Source organism: Phoxinus phoxinus (assembly GCF_949152265.1).
Source record: "Phoxinus phoxinus genome assembly, chromosome: 12".
Taxonomy (NCBI): domain Eukaryota; kingdom Metazoa; phylum Chordata; class Actinopteri; order Cypriniformes; family Leuciscidae; genus Phoxinus; species Phoxinus phoxinus.
This window is the reverse complement of record NC_136887.1, coordinates 3601106-3624386: the sequence shown is the minus strand read 5'-3', so window position 1 is coordinate 3624386 and position 23281 is coordinate 3601106. Positions and strand designations below refer to the sequence as shown.

The 23281-nt window shown below is 37.5% G+C and overlaps 2 protein-coding genes across 3 annotated transcripts; both read left to right on the top strand.

Moving 5' to 3' along the window:
- Positions 1-1894: 1894 nt before the first annotated feature.
- On the top strand, positions 1895-14636 carry LOC307008037 (uncharacterized protein; the record flags this gene model as incomplete). Its single annotated transcript, XM_079630591.1, has 10 exons — positions 1895-1900; positions 5785-5905; positions 5977-6139; positions 6289-6481; positions 6696-6764; positions 9992-10042; positions 12297-12402; positions 12749-12819; positions 12926-14471; positions 14572-14636. Exons 2-10 carry the CDS (start codon positions 5788-5790, stop codon positions 14634-14636), a joined length of 2382 nt encoding a protein of 793 aa, XP_079486717.1. The 5' UTR covers positions 1895-1900; positions 5785-5787.
- A 162-nt stretch (positions 14637-14798) lies between these two features.
- LOC307007826 (uncharacterized protein) lies at positions 14799-21635 on the top strand. 2 transcript variants are annotated; one of them, XM_079630199.1, is made up of 7 exons: positions 14799-14945; positions 15132-15212; positions 15382-15414; positions 19089-19142; positions 19342-19392; positions 19502-19534; positions 21076-21635. In XM_079630199.1, exons 1-7 carry the CDS (start codon positions 14885-14887, stop codon positions 21330-21332), a joined length of 570 nt encoding a protein of 189 aa, XP_079486325.1. In that variant the 5' UTR covers positions 14799-14884; the 3' UTR covers positions 21333-21635. The 2 variants fall into 2 exon arrangements, with proteins under 2 accessions (XP_079486325.1, XP_079486326.1); XM_079630200.1 differs by lacking the exon at positions 19089-19142.
- Positions 21636-23281: the final 1646 nt, after the last annotated feature.

The window sequence follows — 23281 nt, the reverse complement described above, 5'->3', positions numbered from 1 at the left end:
GTCGGAATGTAGGGTACTAAAAGATCAGAAAGATATTGCGGAGCAAGTCCATTTAACGCTTTGTAGGTCAACATAAGAATTTTAAAATCAACACGAAATTGAACAGGCAGCCAATGCAATGTCTCTAAGACAGGTTTTATATGACCTCTTTGTCTGGTCCTGGTCAGAATACGTGCAGCAGAATTTTGTACCCACTGAAGTCAGTGCAGAATACATTTCGATGCTCCCGCCGACAAGGCATTACAATAATCAATCCTTAAAAAAAACAGAGTTTTTCTGCTACAGAGAGGCAGCATGGACCGTAATTTAGATATATTTCTAAGATGAAAAAATGAGACTGTATTACGTACATGCAGGTCAAATGTTAAATTAGAATAAAAAATTAGGCTACTCCTAAGTTTTTTTATTTAGATTGGAACTTCTCAGATATTTCAGAGAATATGAAGAGGCAGTGGATGAACAAGTGTGTGTGTGTGTGTGTGTGTGTGTGTGTGTGTGTGTGTGTGTGTGTGTGTGGGTTTTTGTGATTTACGAGGACATTTTATGAATACACGCCACACTACGAGGACATTTTGGATTATGAGGACAGTGTCAGTGTCCTCATAATTCAGACAACGTAGAAGTGCTTCTACATGTGGGAGGAGCTCAAATTCAAATTTTCTCCAAAAGTCCTTATAGTTCACAATCATCGGACTTTGTGTTAAAGGAGAACTCCGGTGCAAAATGAACCTTTGGTCTAATTACACATTGTTACCTAGTCAACCGTTATCTGAGATTTGTTTTCATGATTATCGAATGTAAATAGTTTTATCTCTAAAAACAGTTTAGCCTATAACGCTAGTATAACGCTAGTATATGGGGCGTAGAGTAATGACAAATAAAAATCGCTTGTTAATACCACTAACAAGGCTCAAAATAGCCCCACACTAACACGGTAGCATAATGAAGGTCCCTACCTTCAAACCGAAGCATTGAGAACTTTTACAGTGTCCAGACAGTTTAATAAGAAGATATTTTATACATACAGTCAACTTCACGTATACAAGCAGAATCCATCTTGGAAAAACAGTCTCTATCAATCGATCTACGAACCACCGATCCAAATGCGCTGGACCATATGAGATTCTACACAGTTCAGCGCATTTGGATCGGTGGTTCGTAGATCGATTGATAGAGACTGTTTTTCCAAGATGGATTCTGCTTGTATACGTGAAGTTGACTGTATGTATAAAATATCTTCTTATTAAACTGTTTGGACACTGTCAAAGTTCTCAATGCTTCGGTTTGCATGTAGGGACCCTCATTATGCTACCGTGTTAGTGTGGGGCTATTTTGAGCCTTGTTAGTGGTATTAACAAGCGATTTTTATTTGTCATTACTCCATGCCCCATATACTAGCGTTATACTAGCGTTATAGGCTAAACTGTTTTTAGAGATAAAACTATTTACATTCGATAATCATGAAAACAAATCTCAGATAACGGTTGACTAGGTAACAATGTGTAATTAGACCAAAGGTTCATTTTGCACCGGAGTTCTCCTTTAAGAGTGTGTATCGGAACTGCGCTCCTGCAGGTGGGTCTTGGTACTGCACCTCCTCATTAATATTCACACTTGTGAATGGAATCGCGGGTTTTGATTGGCTGAAAGGTGAGAAGTCCTTGTAAATTCGGGTTTTGTCTAACCACTGTGTTTTAGCCATTCACACAAAGGACAATAACGATAAAGATATGTTTGTAAAATAGATCTAAATATAAAGGAATAACAAAGTCCACACCACAACTATAAAAATAAAAACACAGAGAAGCAATATCATTGGAATCATTTTCCTCCCCTCCCCCACCCCCGACCGCGTCTCTTCCGGCTGAGATAATCAGCAAGTCACCCGAAGACACTTAAGGTAAGATTGATGATAAAACTCAATAAACAATAAAACAGTATATTATATTAGTTAACGTTATAAAACAGACTAGCTTTGGTCACGTTTGTAAGCTTTTATCTAGCGTTTCCTCACAAAATATAAGGAATATAAGGATATATAAGGAATTAACTATTGACTTACTAACGTTAGTCTGACAAATAAACAAGCAATAACTAAACCGCTTGTATTATGTATGTTTTGGGTTTAAAAGTTAATGGCTAATGGTTAAATAACTCATGATGCCAGATTGAGATCATATTTATTTTGCTATCTGGGCAGTTCAGTGTTGTGATAATGGGGTTAATCTATGAAAGGCCTAATGGACAAATATTGTAGTGTTTGATGTAGTAAATTGGAGTTTACTGCAGTATGTTAGTATAATAGTGATTACTACACTTTGTTAATGCACTTCAGTATCCTGTAATATTAGTGAATTGATAAACCATAGTATTCTTTAATTTTTACTATGGTAAGTTTAAAAAAACCTATTGTATCTAGGATTATTACTCTAGTTTACTATAGTACAGAAGTCTACTACAGTATTTTTCATATGGGAATGGTGAACTTGAGGTTTTTCAGGGCACACAGCTGTTTAGTTGTAAACTATTTGTGTGTCTGATCAGATCCTTTTAATAGAGCTCCGGGGGCTGACGTCATGCAATCTAAACTCCGCCATTTTGGCAGTCAACCAGGAGAGCACCAGAGCGGCTTTTGCGTTATCGATAGCGGTCGGGTCGAATACTAATTCAAAACAATTACTATTTCAACATGGTGGACAGCTGCTGTGCGCCTGGATTCCAGAACAGGTGGAGGAAAGCATTTAAAAGCATTTAAAATGCTTATGGAAAGTGTGTGAAAAAATTTTTTTTATGTTCAGTCACAATTGTGACCGGTGGGATAATGTGTAAACTAATATCAGTTTATGTTTATATATATATATATATATATATATATATATATATATATATATATATATATATATATATATATATATATCAGATACATTATCCCACCGGTTTATGATTGGACATAAACTCACATTTTCACACACTGTCCATAAACATAAAAAAAAAACAGGCTTTTGTAGGCCTTTAAAGAGTCTACGGAATAGGCCGAGGAAAAGTTAATGAAGTAACGTTAGTTATATAACGTTATATCAGGATACTGCAGTTCAGGAAAGCTATAAGTTCCTTTATTAATACACATGAAAAGCACCCCGGGGGCATTATAGGGATCTGTTATGTTTAATCTATTAAGTTTTGCTATGTACAGGTAGCCTGGCTAACGCCAGACCCAATTCTCGTTGAGACTTGGGTCTGGGAACCACATGCGCATTTTCTCGTATTTGAGGCGTGGTTTACGAATGCCCGGCGCCGTTTATTGGGTGCTTAGAATGTCTATCAAATGCACCTGTACGTAGCTCATAGCCAATCGTTTCCATTATACCAGATGACGTATGTAGAGACGCCAAAAGCTGACGCCAAAAGCTGCTCTTTTTTCGAAATAAACTTGCGTTCTAAACTACTTAGAACAATATCTAAGGCTGCATCAAAAGGTAGCTTCGCGTCTGCTGCCATGTTGAATCCATAAACAAACTGCTTAGTTGTGTCGTCATCGTCTTGCTGCTCCCTCCCCGTTCTGTGATTGGTTCCCTAAACGAGGCGAAAATCAGGTCCATGGTTTCCAGACTGCCTTTCAGCGAGAATAAAATCGCGCTACGCAAAGGCAGTATGGGGAAACCCAGGCTAATGTACAGGTCTATATCTTTTTAATTAAAGTGCGCAGTGAACTCTGTTGCCTTAAAACTCATGCTGCCGTCATTCGTTCACGCTCGTCTCGTACGGCCTCTTTACTGCCAAAATGGCGGGGTAAACAGAATAGGTCACGTGGCGTCCGGAGCTCTATTGTTTACAGTTCTTTGTGAAGGTTATTCCTGTAATAGTACAGTAAGGGTAATCGGTGTTGTTTTATCAGACCTGCTGTTAGTTTTAACCTTGCTGTAGGTGTCTGTAGAGGTTTCATATACTGTATACAGGTCATTCTCAAAAAAATTAGCATATTGTGATAAAGTTCATTATTTTCCATAATGTAATGATACAAATTACACTTTCATATATTTTAGATTTATTGCACACCAACTGAAATATTTCAGGTCTTTTATTGTTTTAATACTGATGATTTTGGCATACAGCTCATGAAAACCCAAAATTCCTATCTCAAAAAATTAGCATATTTCATCCGACCAATAAAAGAAAAGTGTTTTTAATAAAAAAAAAGTCAACCTTCAAATAATTATGTTCAGTTATGCACTCAATACTTGGTCGGGAATCCTTTTGCAGAAATGACAGCTTCAATGCGGCATGGCACAGAGGCAATCAGCCTGTGGCACTGCTGAGGTGTTATGGAGGCCCAGGATGCTTCGATAGCGGCCTTAAGCTCATCCAGAGTGTTGGGTCTTGCGTCTCTCAACTTTCTCTTCACAATATCCCACAGATTCTCTATGGGGTTCAGGTCAGGAGAGTTGGCAGGCCAATTGAGCACAGTAATACCATGGTCAGTAAACCATTTACCAGTGGTTTTGGCACTGTGAGCAGGTGCCAGGTCGTGCCGAAAAATGAAATCTTCATCTCCATAAAGCTTTTCAGCAGATGGAAGCATGAAGTGCTCCAAAATCTCCTGATAGCTAGCTGATGATCACTGACTGTGGGTACTTGACACTGGACTTCAGGCATTTTGGCATTTGCTTCTCCCCAGTCTTCCTCCAGACTCTGGCACCTTGATTTCCGAATGACATGCAAAATTTGAGCAACAGTCCAGTGCTGCTTCTCTGTAGCCCAGGTCAGGCGCTTCTGCCGCTGTTTCTGGTTCAAAAGTGGCTTGACCTGGGGAATGCGGCACCTGTAGCCCAGTTCCTGCACACGCCTGTGCACGGTGGCTCTGGATGTTTCTACTCCAGACTCAGTTCACTGCTTCCGCAGGTCCCCCAAGGTCTGGAATCGGTCCTTCTCCACAATCTTCCTCAGGGTCCGGTCACCTCTTCTCGTTGTGCAGCGTTTTTTGCCACACTTTTTCCTTCCCACAGACTTCCCACTGAGGTGCCTTGATACAGCACTCTGGGAACAGCCTATTCGTTCAGAAATTTCTTTCTGTGTCTTACCCTCTTGCTTGAGGGTGTCAATGATGGCCTTCTGGAGAGCAGTCAGGTCGGCAGTCTTACCCATGATTGCGGTTTTGAGTAATGAACCAGGCTGGGAGTTTTTAAAAGCCTCAGGAATATTTTGCAGGTGTTTAGAGTTAATTAGTTGATTCAGATGATTAGGTTAATAGCTCGTTTAGAGAACCTTTTCATGAAATGCAAATTTTTTGAGATAGGAATTTTGGTTTTCATGAGCTGTATGCCAAAATCATCAGTATTAAAACAATAAAAGACCTGAAATATTTCAGTTGGTGTGCAATGAATCTAAAATATATGAAAGTTTAATTTTTATCATTACATTATGGAAAATAATGAACTTTATCACAATATGCTAATTTTTTGAGAAGGACCTGTAAAAGTCTGATAGCCATAATCATAATGTTTCTCTTTAGTGACAGTCACAGTGTAGTTGAGAAGGAGAAAAGCAGCATGTTTCAGATTGTTAAAAATACTAAACACATTTGTAAGGTCTAAGATGCTTTCCTGTTTCACTGGTGCTGTTTACTGACCTGCAAGTAGTACATAATGATCCCTATTGTTTATATTTAAGCCCTCTACAGCAAATAAAAGTATAAACTCATTGTTGATTAGGTCAGTGATGTCTAAAAAAAACATATAATTATTATAATTTCATCAAGTGACCAAATACATCATCTGGCTTTTGCAGGAAATGGCAGGAACAAGGTCCCGGAGGGCCAAACTAAAACCAAAGGATGAAGCTGCATATTTTTCTTCCATGCTCAAAGATAAGGATGGATTTGAAATAAAATACATAAATTCATTTAAAGGTGAGTAACACAATTGTCTATGTTTTAAGTATTGTTTTAACTTCTACCCTGACTGATCTGCTCTTGGTTAGGTCGAGGAGTGTTCAGCTGTCGCCACTTTCAAAAGGGAGATTTCCTCATTGAATATCGAGGGGAAATCATATCTAAAAAAGAATATGAAAGAAGGCACAGAGTATACCATGCTGCACTTGAAGTTTTTTTATTTGAATTTCGTTGTGATGGAAAACAGTTGTGGTGTGTATAAACTTTGCATTTCCTGATGCAGCAGTGGTAAACTAGAATTAACTTTTTATTATTATTATTATTATTCTGTGAAACTTTCCTATTGTATGATTCAGTCAATATTACACCGTGGAGATAGCACTATGTTCTTGCTGTTTCAGGGTTGATGCTGCCAGAGAAGATGCTTCTTTAGGGAGAATCGTCAATGATGATCATGTGACCCCCAACAGCAAAATGAAAACAATCAGAGTGGACGGAAAGCCCCATCTGTGCTTATTTGCAGTAAAGGACATAAGTCCTGGGGAAGAGATAACGTATAACTATGGAGATTCTGACTGGCCATGGAGAAGAAAGGTATTAACAGATTGAAATAATCCTTTTACTTTAATTTAAAGACACAGTTTACAGTTACATGTGGAGAAGTGTTAGTATTTGATTTTGAACCCACACAGGTTTGTTCTGAGGTTGTACGAATTGATTTCTTTAAAATTTCCATAAAAAGTGTTTTATAACATAGTATAGTTGACCTTTTGTCAATCTGATTACACAGATCTTTCATATTTCACAGGTTTGTTCTGAGACCAAACAACAGGTGCATGCTTTGGTCAGCTGTGCAGCAGGAGACGGGTCAAAGGAGGTAAGTGTGTGTTTCTAATGCTCAACAGGTAGTTAAATCTCCATTAACTTTGGTAAGATGATGCAAAATCCTTATAAACTATTGATTTCTTTAAAATTTCCATAAAAAGTGTTTTATAACATAGTATATTTGACCTTTTGTCAATCTGATTACACAAATCTTTCATATTTCACAGGTTTGTTCTGAGATTGAACAACAGGTGCATGCTTTGGTCAGCTGTGCAGCAGGAGATGGGTCAAAGGAGGTAAGTGTGTGTTTATAATGCTCAACAGGTAGTTAAATCTCCATTAACTTTGGTAAGATGATGCAAAATCCTTATAAACTATTGATTTCTTTAAAATTTCCATAAAAAGTGTTTTATAACATAGTATATTTGACCTTTTGTCAATCTGATTACACAAATCTTTCATATTTCACAGGTTTGTTCTGAGATTGAACAACAGGTGCATGCTTTGGTCAGCTGTGCAGCAGGAGATGGGTCAAAGGAGGTAAGTGTGTGTTTATAATGCTCAACAGGTAGTTAAATCTCCATTAACTTTGGTAAGATGATGCAAAATCCTTATAAACTATTGATTTCTTTAAAATTTTCATAAAAAGTGTTTTATAACATAGTATAGTTGACCTTTTGTCAATCTGATTACACAAATCTTTCATATTTCACAGGTTTGTTCTGAGATTGAACAACAGGTGCATGCTTTGGTCAGCTGTGCAGCAGGAGATGGGTCAAAGGAGGTAAGTGTGTGTTTCTAATGCTCAACAGGTAGTTAAATCTCCATTAACTTTGTTAAGATGATGCAAAATCCTTATAAACTATTGATTTCTTTAAAATTTCCATAAAAAGTGTTTTATAACATAGTATATTTGACCTTTTGTCAATCTGATTACACAGATCTTTCATATTTCACAGGTTTGTTCTGAGATTGAACAACAGGTGCATGCTTTGGTCAGCTGTGCAGCAGGAGATGGGTCAAAGGAGGTAAGTGTGTGTTTCTAATGCTCAACAGGTAGTTAAATCTCCATTAACTTTGGTAAGATGATGCAAAATCCTTATAAACTATTGATTTCTTTAAAATTTCCATAAAAAGTGTTTTATAACATAGTATATTTGACCTTTTGTCAATCTGATTACACAAATCTTTCATATTTCACAGGTTTGTTCTGAGATTGAACAACAGGTGCATGCTTTGGTCAGCTGTGCAGCAGGAGATGGGTCAAAGGAGGTAAGTGTGTGTTTATAATGCTCAACAGGTAGTTAAATCTCCATTAACTTTGGTAAGATGATGCAAAATCCTTATAAACTATTGATTTCTTTAAAATTTCCATAAAAAGTGTTTTATAACATAGTATATTTGACCTTTTGTCAATCTGATTACACAAATCTTTCATATTTCACAGGTTTGTTCTGAGATTGAACAACAGGTGCATGCTTTGGTCAGCTGTGCAGCAGGAGATGGGTCAAAGGAGGTAAGTGTGTGTTTATAATGCTCAACAGGTAGTTAAATCTCCATTAACTTTGGTAAGATGATGCAAAATCCTTATAAACTATTGATTTCTTTAAAATTTTCATAAAAAGTGTTTTATAGCATAGTATATTTGACCTTTTGTCAATCTGATTACACAAATCTTTCATATTTCACAGGTTTGTTCTGAGATTGAACAACAGGTGCATGCTTTGGTCAGCTGTGCAGCAGGAGATGGGTCAAAGGAGGTAAGTGTGTGTTTCTAATGCTCAACAGGTAGTTAAATCTCCATTAACTTTGGTAAGATGATGTAGAATCATTACCTTAGCATTACTAGGGCTGGGCATCGTTCAAAATCTTTCGATCCGGTGCCAATTTCGATACCTCAGTTTCGATACCGGTTCCTAACGATACTTTTTTCGATACCAATTTTATGAAATCCTTTTTAACAAGATTACATAATATATTACCTCAGAAAAACTTTTATTTTTTATTTATTTAGTTTTATTTTTTCAGTTTGACTCATGCTCCTTAGCCAGTGTACAAATGAATAAAAAATGTTTTATAAAGCGCTCATGCTCACCAAAGCTGAATTTTTAAATAAAAAAATACAGTAAAACTTTAGTAATATTGTGAAATAGTATTACAATTTAAAATCGTATCTAATATATTTCAAAATGTAATTTAGGCTATTCCTGTGATGTCAAAGCTGAATGTTCAAAATCATTACTTCAGTGTCACATGACCCTTCAGAAATATGAAAACAGTTTGCTGCTTAATATTTTGGAAACTATGATAATTTTTTTCATGATTCTTTGATGAATAAAAAATTCAAAAGAAAAGCATTTATTTAAAAACGAAATATTTTGTAACATTACACATGTTTTAATGTCACCTTTGATAACTTTAATGCAACCTTACTGAAAAAAAATTCTGACTAACCAACACATTTTTGAACGGCAGTGTGCATTCAGTAGGTTATTATTTATTGCAATATAAACACTGTCCGAGTGATCAACAAGATATCTCTTCATTTACCAGTCGAAGACGGAGCAACTTTCTGCTCTTATGTTTACTCCGTGCACTGTCAGGGTCTTCATTATGTTTGTCGTGGTACCGGTCTTTGCAGCAATTATTTTACCGCAAATACTGCATCGCGCGCCGTTGGCATCGAGCCTGGAGAAATGTACCCACACTTTTGATCGACTTTTCCACATCTTTAAGGTATTATGTGTGTGTGCTCGCGTCTCATATGAATATGTGCACGGAGAGTTTGTGTGTGTGTGTGTGTGTGCTCGCTTCTCATAAGTATGCGTGTCGAGAGTTTGTGCGTGCGCGCGCGCGTCTCATATGAGTGTGCGCGGAGAGTTCCGCTTGTTTCGTGTGTGTAGAGTTTGCGTTTATGTGCGTGAGCGACTATATGTGTGTCGTTGTGCATTTCATATGTATTTGTTTGAGCACTGACATTGACGAGTTAACTCCTTAGGTATCGAAATCTGGAACCGAACAACATGTAATTTTTCGATACTCGATAGTATCGAGGCAATTCGGTCGGTACCTAAAAAGTATCGAGACTCGGTACCCAGCCCTAAGCATTACAGACGATTAGGACTGTGTGCTGCAATGAATTCTCACATGCCCTGATTGTTTGATCGAAGAATTCACTTGTATTATGTCATTTTCACATTAGTTGTTTTGGATACTCAAAGCATCACCATGTACTGCCGTGTTATCCAAATTGAATGTTCAGTACTCAAACCTTTTCAGATCTCAACAACGTCTGATTCTCAGCTGACATGTCATGACAACACTCAACAGGTAATGTACTTTCCATTAAAAATGAGCATTTAATAAGCATTTATTTCTTAAATGTTCTTTAGTTGGCAACAACAGTGATTTTTAATTACAAACTTAAAGAATTAAAAAAGATAGTGATAGGCTGATGATACACAGGACAACATTTTGAGCAATCTTGCCAGGCAACTTTTTTTGAACAATGTTGCTTGGGCACTTTCCCAACTGAGAATGGGTAAAAAAAAAAATTTTCAGACTTTAAATCAGTCATGGGCCCTGTGTCTCTTCTGGTTGCCCACTGATGCCAACATTAACCCAAGTTGCCCCGCAACGTTGCTCATAAAGTTGCCCCATGTATCATCAGTCATAGGAATTGTTTAATTTACAATGGTATATGGATGATGGTTCATTCTGAGCTAGCATGTGTATCATATGTTGTATGTCCCCATACTTACTGCTTTTGTCATTTTGTGGGGGATGGGTAGAAGTTCAGGGTGTGTTTTGTCAAACTGCCCAATGGTTTGTGTGTCGTATGTCCCCCATACTTACTGCTTTTGTCGTAAGTCCCCATACTTACTGCTTTTGTCATGTTGTGGGGGATGGGTATAAGTTCAGTGTGTGTTTTGTCAAACTGCACCATGGTTTGTGTATCGTATGTCCCCCATACTTACTGCTTTTGTCGTATGTCCCCATTTTGTCATGTTGTGGGGGATGGGTAGAAGTTCAGTGTGTGTTTTGTCAAACTGCACCATGGTTTGTGTATCGTATGTCCCCATACTTACTGCTTTTGTCGTATGTCCCCATACTTACTGCTTTTGTCATGTTGTGGGGGATGGGTATAATTTCAGTGTGTGTTTTGTCAAACTGCACCATGGTTTGTGTATCGTATGTCCCCCATACTTACTGCTTTTGTCGTATGTCCCCATACTTACTGCTTTTGTCATGTTGTGGGGGATGGGTAGAAGTTCAGTGTGTGTTTTGTCAAACTGCACCATGGTTTGTGTATCGTATGTCCCCCATACTTACTGCTTTTGTCGTATGTCCCCATACTTACTGCTTTTGTCATGTTGTGGGGGATGGGTAGAAGTTCAGGGTGTGTTTTGTCAAACTGCACCATGGTTTGTGTATCGTAAGTCCCCATACTTACTGCTTTTGTCATGTTGTGGGGGATGGGTAGAAGTTCAGTGTGTTTTGTCAAACTGCACCATGTCCCCATACTTACTGCTTTTGTCATGTTGTGGGGGATGGGTAGAAGTTCAGGGTGTGTTTTGTCAAACTGCACCATGGTTTGTGTATCGTATGTCCCCATACTTACTGCTTTTGTCATGTTGTGGGGGATGGGTAGAAGTTCAGGGTGTGTTTTGTCAAACTGCACCATGGTTTGTGTATCGTCGTATGTCCCCATACTTACTGCTTTTGTCATGTTGTGGGGGATGGGTAGAAGTTCAGTGTGTGTTTTGTCAAACTGCACCATGGTTTGTGTATCGTATGTCCCCATACTTACTGCTTTTGTCATGTTGTGGGGGATGGGTAGAAGTTCAGTGTGTGTTTTGTCAAACTGCACCATGGTTTGTGTGTCGTATGTCCCCATACTTACTGCTTTTGTCATGTTGTGGGGGATGGGTAGAAGTTCAGTGTGTGTTTTGTCAAACTGCACCATGGTTTGTGTATCGTATGTCCCCATACTTACTGCTTTTGTCATGTTGTGGATGGGTAGAAGTTCAGTGTGTGTTTTGTCAAACTGCACCATGGTTTGTGTGTCGTATGTCCCCATACTTACTGCTTTTGTCATGTTGTGGGGGATGGGTAGAAGTTCAGTGTGTGTTTTGTCAAACTGCACCATGGTTTGTGTGTCGTATGTCCCCATACTTACTGCTTTTGTCATGCTGTGGGGGATGGGTAGAAGTTCAGTGTGTGTTTTGTCAAACTGCACCATGTCCCCATACTTACTGCTTTTGTCATACTACAGTGCAGTACATTTGTGATATACATTTTGTTATTTGTGAAATTAAAATAACTTGTTCAAACCTTAGCCCTATGTCTTAAAGGTGCCATATAATGAAAAACCTTGAAATTTACCTTGGCATTGTTGAATAATATGGAAAGATAAAACTGTTTCTAAATCATTTTTGCCCTTACCTAAGCCACATACCTTCTGTATAGATATCAGAGACCAATTTAAATATTGTATTAATGCATTTTATTGTGCCTTTAACACCTAACTATAGTAATACAGTATAATTTCCTCTAATCAATTATAACTTTTTTTTTTCAACAGAACTGTAAACATGTCATAATATCTACAGTAGTATCAAGCTTGAATAAATGTGATTGCTGTACTGGTCCTTATTCCGCTTTTAAGTGGGCTGGTGTGAGATGTAAGGGTAAGTATTTTGTTCAGACAATTTTAATACTTTTAAAAATGCTTTACCATTGAAACCCTAAAACTGTGTAATCTTGACGTTCTAAATGCATCTTTAAATTAGCTTGAAAAAGTTAACTTTTCATTCTTTCTTTCTGTCTTGCTCAGTCTGTCTGCCTGTGTAATTGTGTAATCGATTCATATTTATATTAGTCTTCTCCTTTCTCTGTTCTCTTCCATCTTATAGCCACACTTTCAAACACACTGATCATCTATCACTGCTTTATCTATCACTTTTTAAAGCATCTTTTCTTGAATCACCTTTTATTCAAATGAAACCAACCTTGTTTATTATATGCTCAATCTAGTTTGTTCCCGCTTCTGGCATAAAACTTGCTACGAGAAAAATGTGAAGCCCAAACCTGACCCCTCAACATCCGTAAGTATGATTTATTGAATAGTCAGATATGTTTTATTTTTCAGCAATTTTCTTCCTTGGAACTAAACTTTCTGAGTATGTACAAAAGATATGTTTACTATTTCAGGATTCCGAAGTAGAATTTTCCAGTGAGAACATGTCGGATGAGGACTATGTACCTAATTCTGTCTCAGAAGGTTCAGACGTAAGCATAGCGTCTCCAGAAAAACTCTTAAACATTAAAAATACTGAAGTGTTCTGCATCAAATCTACTGCAGAAATTCAAAATGGCAGACCATGCCAAGAAAGTGTCATAGGTTCACTCCCAAAAGTTCCAGTCTGCACAGCACAGCTTGAAATGCCTAGTAGGAAAGCCATACAAGTACAAATATCGAAAGTTCACAGCGATGGCAATACTGAAAGCACTGTTGAGGATATTACAGGCACAGGGGAAGATCCATCTTTACAATCTTCAAATATATCCTCTTCAGTAAGCAAGAAGAATTACTGCTACATTTGTGGAAAACCGCAGTCAAAATTTACACGCCACTTAAAAGTACATGAGAATTCAAACGTCGATGTTGCTCGGGCTTTGGCTCTACCAAAACATTCCAAAGAGCGTCAAAAACTTCTGAACAAACTGCGGAACAAAGGAAACTATGAACACAATGCAGATGTTTTAGCGAATGGGACTGGATTGTTAAAACTACGACGTAAGCCAAAGAAAAGATATGATTCAAAAGATTACGTGCACTGTATGTATTGCCATGCAATGTTTCTCCGAAGGGATCTCTGGAGACACGTTAGAAATTGTCTTTCCAAACCAGTGGAAGATCAGAAAGAGCCAGGAAGAACTAGGGTCTTGTCTTTGGCAACAATGTCTAATGCAGCCCTCTGCCAACAAATATCACAAGGTGTTTGGAAACTGCTAACTGTGATGAAAGACGATGACATCTCTGCTGCTGTGCGGAGTGACTTTTGTATTCTTCAGCTGGCCCAGTCATTTTACAATAAACATGGGCAAGATCCCACTAAATTTGACTATATTCGACAGAAGCTCCGGGAAGTTGGAAGACTTCTGCTGATTCTGAGAAAGGAATTTTCTGTACAGACTCTTGAAGATGCTGTGAGACCTGAAAATTTCAATGTGGTTATCCAGGCTGTCAAAAAGGTATCTGGGTTTGATGATGTAAAACACTCATTCCAGACTCCAAGCCTTGCCCTTAAGTTGGGCCACTCACTGAATAAGATATGTGACATTGTACATTGCCGAGCTCTAATGGCAGAAGATGGTGAGGGGATAAAGTCAACCCAAGCATTCAAAAAGCTGTATGATGCTAAATGGTCTGAACTCGTTTCCCACACAGCTTTGACCACCTTGAATGAGGGGCGCTTTAACAAGCCGTCTACCCTCCCTTTCACAGAGGATGTACAACTTCTTCACCAGCATCTTGAAAAGGTTGTTGATTTACGTTCTGAGAACTTGAAACAGATGCCATCAGCACAAGTCTATGGCGACCTATGCAAAGCAACTCTTGCAAAAATAATTGTGTTCAACCGGCGACGTGGAGGAGAGGTTGCAAAAATGCAACTCAAAGGTTTTCTTGAGAGGGATACAGCTCCCCTACACAAAGATGTTGCTGTTGGGCTAACAAAGTTTGAACAAAAACTTTGTACACATTTCAGTCGGGTGGAACTTAGGGGTAAAAGAGGGCGAAAAGTGGCAGTTTTGCTGTCACCAGAGATGGTTGATGCCTTAACCCTCCTCATAAGCAAAAGAAGGGAATGTGGAGTCCCTGAGGAAAACCAATTCCTGTTTGCTCGACCAAGCTGTTTGAGTTGTTATAGAGGACAAGACTGTCTGAGGATCTATGCACACGAGTGTGGTGCACAAAACCCGGAACTCCTCCGGTCGACCCAACTGCGCAAACATGTGGCAACTTTGTCGCAGGTGCTTAACCTGAAAAACCACGAGTTGGACCAAGTTGCGGACCTCTTGGGCCACGATATTCGTGTCCACAGAGAATTTTATCGACTTCCGGAGGCTACAACCCAGCTGGCCAAGATTTCAAAGTTACTCCTCGCTATGGAGAAAGATTCTCTTTCAAATCTCCACGGCAAAACCCTAGAAGAAATTGAAATTGAAGGTAATGCTACTAAAGTTGTTACAAATGACATTTTGAAGTTAACTAAGTATATTCATATCCTAAAGATAATCCCTAACGTAGATCTTAATGTAATGTTCACCAGATATTAGAGTTATCACTATGTCTTCTATTTTTACTCTAACATTAGCAATGTTAAGCTTACTTGATACTCAATTTTTTTTTTAGACAAGTTAGACTTTTCTGATTCGGAAAATAGTGAAGACAGTGATGCTGAGGAGGCGCATCCACAGACACAAACAGAAACAGGTAAAAGCACATAAACATACAAACATCAAATCAGTAAAGTCAGTGTAAGAAGTGCACCATATGATGCACCAAAACATTATACAGTAGTTCAGAGATGTCACAGAAGCATAATTCATATAGACCAAGCGCCGCTGCTGTTTGTTATAGTATTTTATTTTTCTATTCACAGATACTGATCCTGCCTTAGGAGGCCCATCTAAAGGTATGACAATACTAAAACTTTTTTAACTTCAAACCCACATGTGTATATATACTTTTGAAACCAAAATGACTGTTAGAAATGTTTAAAATGCAGTTTAGGTTGCTTTTGATTGCTTAAATTATAACATTGTGTAAATGATGCAAGTTTTTGGGGAGCACTTTACAGTAGGGGTACATGAATTACCATGAATTAATGCATAAATTAATGAAGAATTATGAATTACTTCATCCATTAATATCTCAATTATCAGGAACTAGCATGAGTTCAAAATCTTTTATTCATGACCTCATAGATGAAAAACACCTTAAGACATTCACTAAGATGAATACATCATCATGATTAATAGGTTATTATGCATGATCTTGATGTTTTCTTTTTCACAGAAAACAAGATTTTTAATATCCATTATGGATAAAGCTATGCTTTTGGTACATGTACTAAAACATTTTTTTTCTCAAATAAGATTACTTGAATTATTATAATAATATATACAAAAATCTGCATTGCCTCATGCATGCATACAGGTTAGAACAGTATATCAGTTACAATAATTAATGTGAGAACTAATGTTTTTCATTAATTATGATGAGTTATCAAGCACGTATACAGTATGTCTTCTTCATAGCAGCCTGCATGTAAATGGACAGACCCCCAACACTGGCCAATCACAGCACAGAGTATGTGAATTCTGTTGACATCCAAATACAGTAGTCATCATTAACTAAGCATTAATTTCTTATGACCTCATCGTGTGTGAACCCTCAAGTAAAGTGGTAACTTGGTCTTCTGGAAATACTGATAAACAGTGTGTTATTAAAGCGATAGTTCACCCAGAAATGAAAATGTGAGGTTCAACTGCTAATCCCTAGGAGTCAGTGATGTAGATGACTTTGTTTCTTCAGTAGAACTCAAAGATTTTTAACTCAAACCGCTGCAGTCTTTCAGTCATATCCCTGATAGCGCACGTACATCTAGAAGATGTCTATTTGACGTCTGCATTTACATCTGCAAGATGTATTATTTAGGTTATTTGCTCATCTGCAATACGTCTATTGGATGTCTCTTTTTAGATGTCACATAGACGTCTGTTAGATGTCTTTAAGATGTTTATAATTTAGAATGTATGTAAAACTGACATCTGAAAGAAAGTTTTTAGACAGCGGATGTTTCCAGATCAAGAGATCTTTAACAGACATCTTGCAGACTTGCGTGTGTCATCTGGGATATAATGGCAGTCAATGGGTCCCAAACATGCACAGACTAAACCAAATACATGCTCTGGCATAGTCGTATTCTATCTTGTGTATAGGTCACTTATTTGTTTATACAGTGCAGAGTGATTGTGGTCACTACAGCTAATCAGAATGGTAATTACTTGTGCTTATCCTGATTGTTGCAACCGAATTTTGTTTAGCCGTTGTATTCACAATCTCTGCACTGTGTAAACAATGAGTGACATATACAGTCTGTATTTGGATGTAAGACTACTGTATTTGGATTTACATTTACATTTAGTAATTTGAAAGGAAAAGTAGAGAGGTAGGTCTGTAGTTCTCTACAAGTGATGTGTTAAGTGTTGATTTTTTCAGCAGTTGAGTTACCAGAGCCTGCTTGAATGCAGTAGGAAAAGTGCCAGTATGGAGGGATGAGTTGATGATGTGTGTGAGAGCTGGTAGAAGTGTGTGAGATATGGCTTGTAGAAGGTGTGAGGGGATGGGGTCAAGAGGGCAGGTGGTAGGATGACTGGAGAGGAGAAGTGTAGATACTTTTTCCTCGGTTAGCGGAGAGAAGGAGGAGAGAGGGTGATTGGCTGTGGAAGGGGTCGGTCTGTGCTCCTGTGTGTGAGGAGCTGAGAACTGACTGCTGATAGTTGTTGTCTTGTTGGTGAAGAAGTTCGCAAAATCGTCAGCAGTTAAAGAGGAGGTGGGTGGTGGTGGTGGAGGAGGACAGAGGAGAGAGTTGAATGTCTTGAAGAGTGATCGTGTGTTGGAGGAGCTGTTGATCTTGTTGTGGAAGTAGGAAGATTTTGCAGCATGAACATCAACGGAAAAGGAAGAGAGGAGAGATTGATACATACTCATACTCAGGTCAGATGTGTCTTTTGATTTGCGCCATTTCCTCTCTGCTGCCCTGAGTTCGGTCCGGTGTTCACGAAGAACCTCAGACAACCAGGGGTTAGAGGGAGTAGCGCGTGCTGGCCTGGAGGAAAGAGGGCAGATATTGTCTAGAGAAGAGGTTAGAGTGGAGCAGAAGGTATCCGTTGCGGTATTAACATCCAGAGATGAGAATTGTGGGGGTGAGGGAAGAGAAAATTACACGGCAGATGAAAGATGGGCGAGAGAAAGTGAGCGCAGGTTTCGCCTGAAAGTGACTGGTGGTGGGGTTGGTGGTGCAGGGGCAGAGAGTTGTAGACTGAAAGTGATGAGGAAATGATCTGAAACATGGAGAGGTCTCACCAAGATGTTGTCTGTGATGCAGTTGCGTGTGTAAACCAGATCCAGTTGGTTGCCTGATTTGTGAGTGCCTGTGGTGATGAATGGTTTGAGATGTCAACAAATTTTGCACACTGTGCTGTGATTGGCCAGTGTTGCGCTCTGTCCATATTCCTACAGGCTACTATGAAGAAGACATGAACATGCTTGATACCTCATCTTTAATGAAAAACATGAGTTCTGACATTAATTGATATACTCTTCTAGCCTGTATGCATGCATGAGGTAATATTTATTATTTTTCTATATTCCTTTTAATAATTCAAGTAGTCTTACATGCACAAAATGTTTTTTTTGTATTTTGAATCATGTGCCATGACTATAGGTTTATCTACAATGTATAGTAAATACCTTGTTTTTTGTGAACAATGAAAACATCATGATCATGCATAATAAACATAAATCATGATGATGATGTACTTGTCTTAATGTCTTAGGCTATGTTCACACTTAGTGTCTTTTTTGACAAGAAAAAGTTGACAATGCCGTTTTTTTAGCAAAAAAGAAAACGCTGGCAGCGTTCGGTTACAAATAGCAGCCGAGCGCGTCTTTTGTTGCTATAACAACAGCTGCAACAGTAGCCTAGTGCTGTGTGATGCAAAAAATGTTGAGAAAGAGAAAGTTGGCTCTTGCGTTGGCTTTTTGAAGTTACCGGGGAGGAGAATGTCGGTTCACAAAGACGTTTGTGGGTGCACGACATTATACGGGAAAGGAAACTGTATGGAGCTCCTTGTGCTCCGAAACAAGGACGATACGTTTATCTACCGGCACCGTCTCCATTTTTTCTTGTTGTTATGGAAACGACAGGTCTCACTACTCGCTTGTCATTGGTCAGCTGTCAAAAAGGCGCTTGACGTAGGGCGTTCTTTTCATAAAAGTTGAACTTTTTTTCAACTTAAAAAGACGCTCTGAGCTGCAGAAAAAGACGCCAGCGGTGGCGTCTAAAAAAGCGCTCAGGACTTTTTTGAAAAAACGGTTTACTCCATAGGGTTATAATGTAGAACAGACGCTGGTAGTTCGAAAAAAGACGCTAAGTGTGAACATAGCCTTAAGGTGTTTTCATCCATGAAGTCATGAATGAAAGACTTTGAGCTTGTGTTAGTTCCTGATAATTCATGAGATTCACACTTGCCATAAAGTGTTACCATGTTTTGAATATGTGTTTTTTTTTTTTTTTTTAAGATCATTGCATGAAGGACAAATATCACAGCAGGAGGGAGGAGCATGAACAACCTGGTAAAAGCACACAATCATATAAAGAAAGAACACTGTACTAGGGAATTCTCTAGATCAATCATTTTAGCTGGTTTTATAGTAAAGGAGGATTTTTTGCTAGAGATTTACAGTTTCCACTTAAATGTGTAGAATAATTTATGAAATGTTTGAGTATGTTCCATCAGAACCTTTATTCTGAGCCATTCTATTCATACCACAGGAATGAAGAAAGCTAGGCGGCCTGTTGTGAACCCTACAGGCACCTCAGATGGTATGAGCATCTACCTCACTCAGCCAGCATATCCATTAAGGTTTGATTCAATTCATGCAGACCAAGCAATACTACTGTTTGTTATAGTGTTTTATTTGTCTATTCACAGATATTGAGACTTCCTTTGGAGGCTCATCTCAAGGTATGATGAGAATACTACTAGTATAATGAGAACTACTTATCTATATTGGCCTGTCATGATAACTTTTTGTTGGTCGATATATTGCCCCTTAAAATAATTGTGATAAGTGATATTATTGTCATTTTAAGACCATTTTATGCCAGTGAATGTAAAATAATAATATAACAGCATAATAATGCAGGAAGGCCACACACTTTCTATTAATAAACAAACATTTAATTCATAAATGATTTAGAGCATCAAAAAAATCATTTTCTTACATAGAGAAAAAAGACAAATGGACGAAGAACTTTTATGGAGATTTTTCCATCTACAGATTTTTCCTTTTTTTATGTTTTATGTTATGTTTTATGTTATTGTGTTTTTTATGTAAATATAAATGGTGATGTATTGCATTGGCAAAAATTGAGATCATGTACATTTATTGTGCGATAAGTCGATATATTGATTATCGTGACAGGGTGGGATGCAGCGATTATAGATTTTGGCTGTACGATTATAGTCTGAGGAATAATCACGGTTTCACAGTTATCACAGTAATTATTATTCATTAATTCATTTCAAAACACTATTAGTTAAAACAAATAATAGTCCATTTCCTGTAATAATTTTACACTGAAAATATATAACAGAATAATGAATAAATAAATAAATAAAAATAAGAATAAAAAATAATAGTATTTGTCTATATAAAATCTTAGCTAAATATTAGCTAAGTATTTCCCTATTAAAGAGGACAAATGTAGTTAAATGCACTTTAAGTTGTGATCAACTATATTACAAATATTTTTGGTATTTTCATTTTTTTTGGACCAGAGTAGAAACATTGAAAATAAAAAAGCTCTAACTGGCTTTTGACTTAACAATATAGCCTCCTTTTGAAAATGAATAATGCAGTACAGTGAAAATAAATAAAAAGAAACACATCTCTGGTATTGAATATTAGCAAGCTATACATATCCTTTTGGAACAAAACAAGGAGTCAAAAGCTGCAGGACCCACATACAACATGGCCCTCAAATTGCACACTTATCTTCAGTCCTTTCTGTTCATATTATAGTGCAGAAATGTAAGCATGTTCACATTCTCAGTGCTCAGTCTTGACCTCTGAACTTTAAGCTAGCGCACAGTTGGAAAAACTTTTAGTTGCAGCAGTTTTATTCCGTGCAGAAGAAACGCTGTGTTGAGAAGCCTTAACGATTAATTAACCGTGACGAATTAAAGCACGGTTAATAGTGAAATCAGTTTATCGTTGCATCCCTAGTGACAGGCCTAAATCTATATTAGGAAATAAGCAACCATGTAGTCAGGTCTTTAATTTTATTCTTTTATTTGCAATTTGATATTTGATGTATGAGGAATGTAACATTGGGCCAACAGTTAAAACCAATTTTACTCTTACGGATTAGTGACCTATACAACAAGACTTGACTAAAGACAAGGGTTGGTAAGAGTGTGGCTGGTTGGGAGAAGAGGGAGAAGAGCTCTGGCCATCATAGTGTTCAACCCAGGGTTCAGGAACCTGTTTTCCTCTTTTGTAGGGAATCATGAAAATTCTGCTGAAAAAAATCTGGATGATGCTAAAAGGAAGCAGAAACAAGCCTGGTCTCCAACTGAAATTGCAGCAGTACAGAGGCATTTCCGCGACCCCATAGCAAGGGGTAAACTCGCCACTAAAATTGAATGCCAGCAGTGCAAGAATGCTGAGCATCCAGCTTTGGCTACTCGCACGCTCCAAAACATTAGGGATTTTGTCAGGAATCGCGGCTTAACCCTAAAAAAGAAACAGTCTCATTAGGTGTTTTTGTTTTTTACTTTTTGTTTATATGTAAGCAGAATATTCTTCTGCTGTTAAAGTTTGTTCATGGATTCAGTATGCTTTCAGCAATGTTTAGTTTAGCTGTTATGCTTAGGAACAGTTAAAATATTTAAGTTGTTCTCTTTACACTTACAGTAAGAGCGTTTGTTTTTTCATTACACACAGTACACACAGGATGTTTCTTGATACACAAAATGATCTTGTGATGTAAAATATTAAGGGCAACTACAGTAATTTTGCTGTAAACAAGAACAAAATAAACTTTGCTCTTTGTTCACAGAATGTGCATACTGTTATGTCTGCACCACTTGTTTGAATGTTGTTTCTTCGCTTAAATATGATCACCCACTCTGGGTTTTTCTGCAAACAACCGGCTAGATTTACATTATGTGTATAGATAGATAGACAGACAGACAGACAGACAGACAGACAATCCCTTATGTCACTCCCAAATAGTACATCCTTGAATACACACTATAAAAGGTAAGGTAGCATATTTACAGCACTATACAAAAATATTTTACATACTTGCACAATGCGTGCACCATGTTCTGAGTCTGATCATTGGTCCTCAAATATCAGGTATGTCCCTTTAATACACAGTACTATTGTGTATGTGTTAAACCATTAGTCCTTATATATCAGGTATGTCCCTTTAATACACAGTACTATTGTGTATGTGTTAAACCATTAGTCCTTATATATCAGGTATGTCCCTTTAATACACAGTACTATTGTGTATGTGTTAAACCATTAGTCCTTATATATCAGGTATGTCCCTTTAATACACAGTACTATTGTGTATGTGTTAAACCATTAGTCCTCATATATCAGATATGTCCCTTTAATACACAGTCTTTACTATTGTGTATGTGTTAAGCCATTAGTCCTCATATATCAGGTATGTCCCTTTAATACACAGTCTTTACTATTGTGTATGTGTTAAACCATTAGTCCTTATATATCAGGTATGTCCCTTTAATACACAGTCTTTACTATTGTGTATGTGTTAAACCATTAGTCCTTATATATCAGGTATGTCCCTTTAATACACAGTCTTTACTATTGTGTATGTGTTAAGCCATTAGTCCTCATATATCAGGTATGTCCCTTTAATACACAGTCTTTACTATTGTGTATGTGTTAAACCATTAGTCCTTATATATCAGGTATGTCCCTTTAATACACAGTCTTTACTATTGTGTATGTGTTAAGCCATTAGTCCTCATATATCAGGTATGTCCCTTTAATACACAGTCTTTACTATTGTGTATGTGTTAAGCCATTAGTCCTCATATATCAGGTATGTCCCTTTAATACACAGTCTTTACTATTGTGTATGTGTTAAACCATTAGTCCTTATATATCAGGTATGTCCCTTTAATACACAGTCTTTACTATTGTGTATGTGTTAAACCATTAGTCCTTATATATCAGGTATGTCCCTTTAATACACAGTCTTTACTATTGTGTATGTGTTAAACCATTAGTCCTCATATATCAGATATGTCCCTTTAATACACAGTCTTTACTATTGTGTATGTGTTAAGCCATTAGTCCTCATATATCAGGTATGTCCCTTTAATACACAGTCTTTACTATTGTGTATGTGTTAAGCCATTAGTCCTCATATATCAGGTATGTCCCTTTAATACACTCAAATGACACTTTTGTGTGTTGTATATCTAGTGTCCTCAGAAATCACTTTAGTCCTTATAATAACGTTTTGTGTCATAGGTGGGGCTTGTGTATCAAATTATAAATTGTCCTCATAATTGTGTATATTTTCAGGTTGTTACATTATAGATTGTGTTTTGTGTAAACAAACTCTAAAGTGAAATCTGTGTTGTATGGGTCAAAATAGATTTTTTGATCTTCACCACATCTCTGTACAGCAAGTGGAAAGGGGTGTCCCCCTAATACACCAA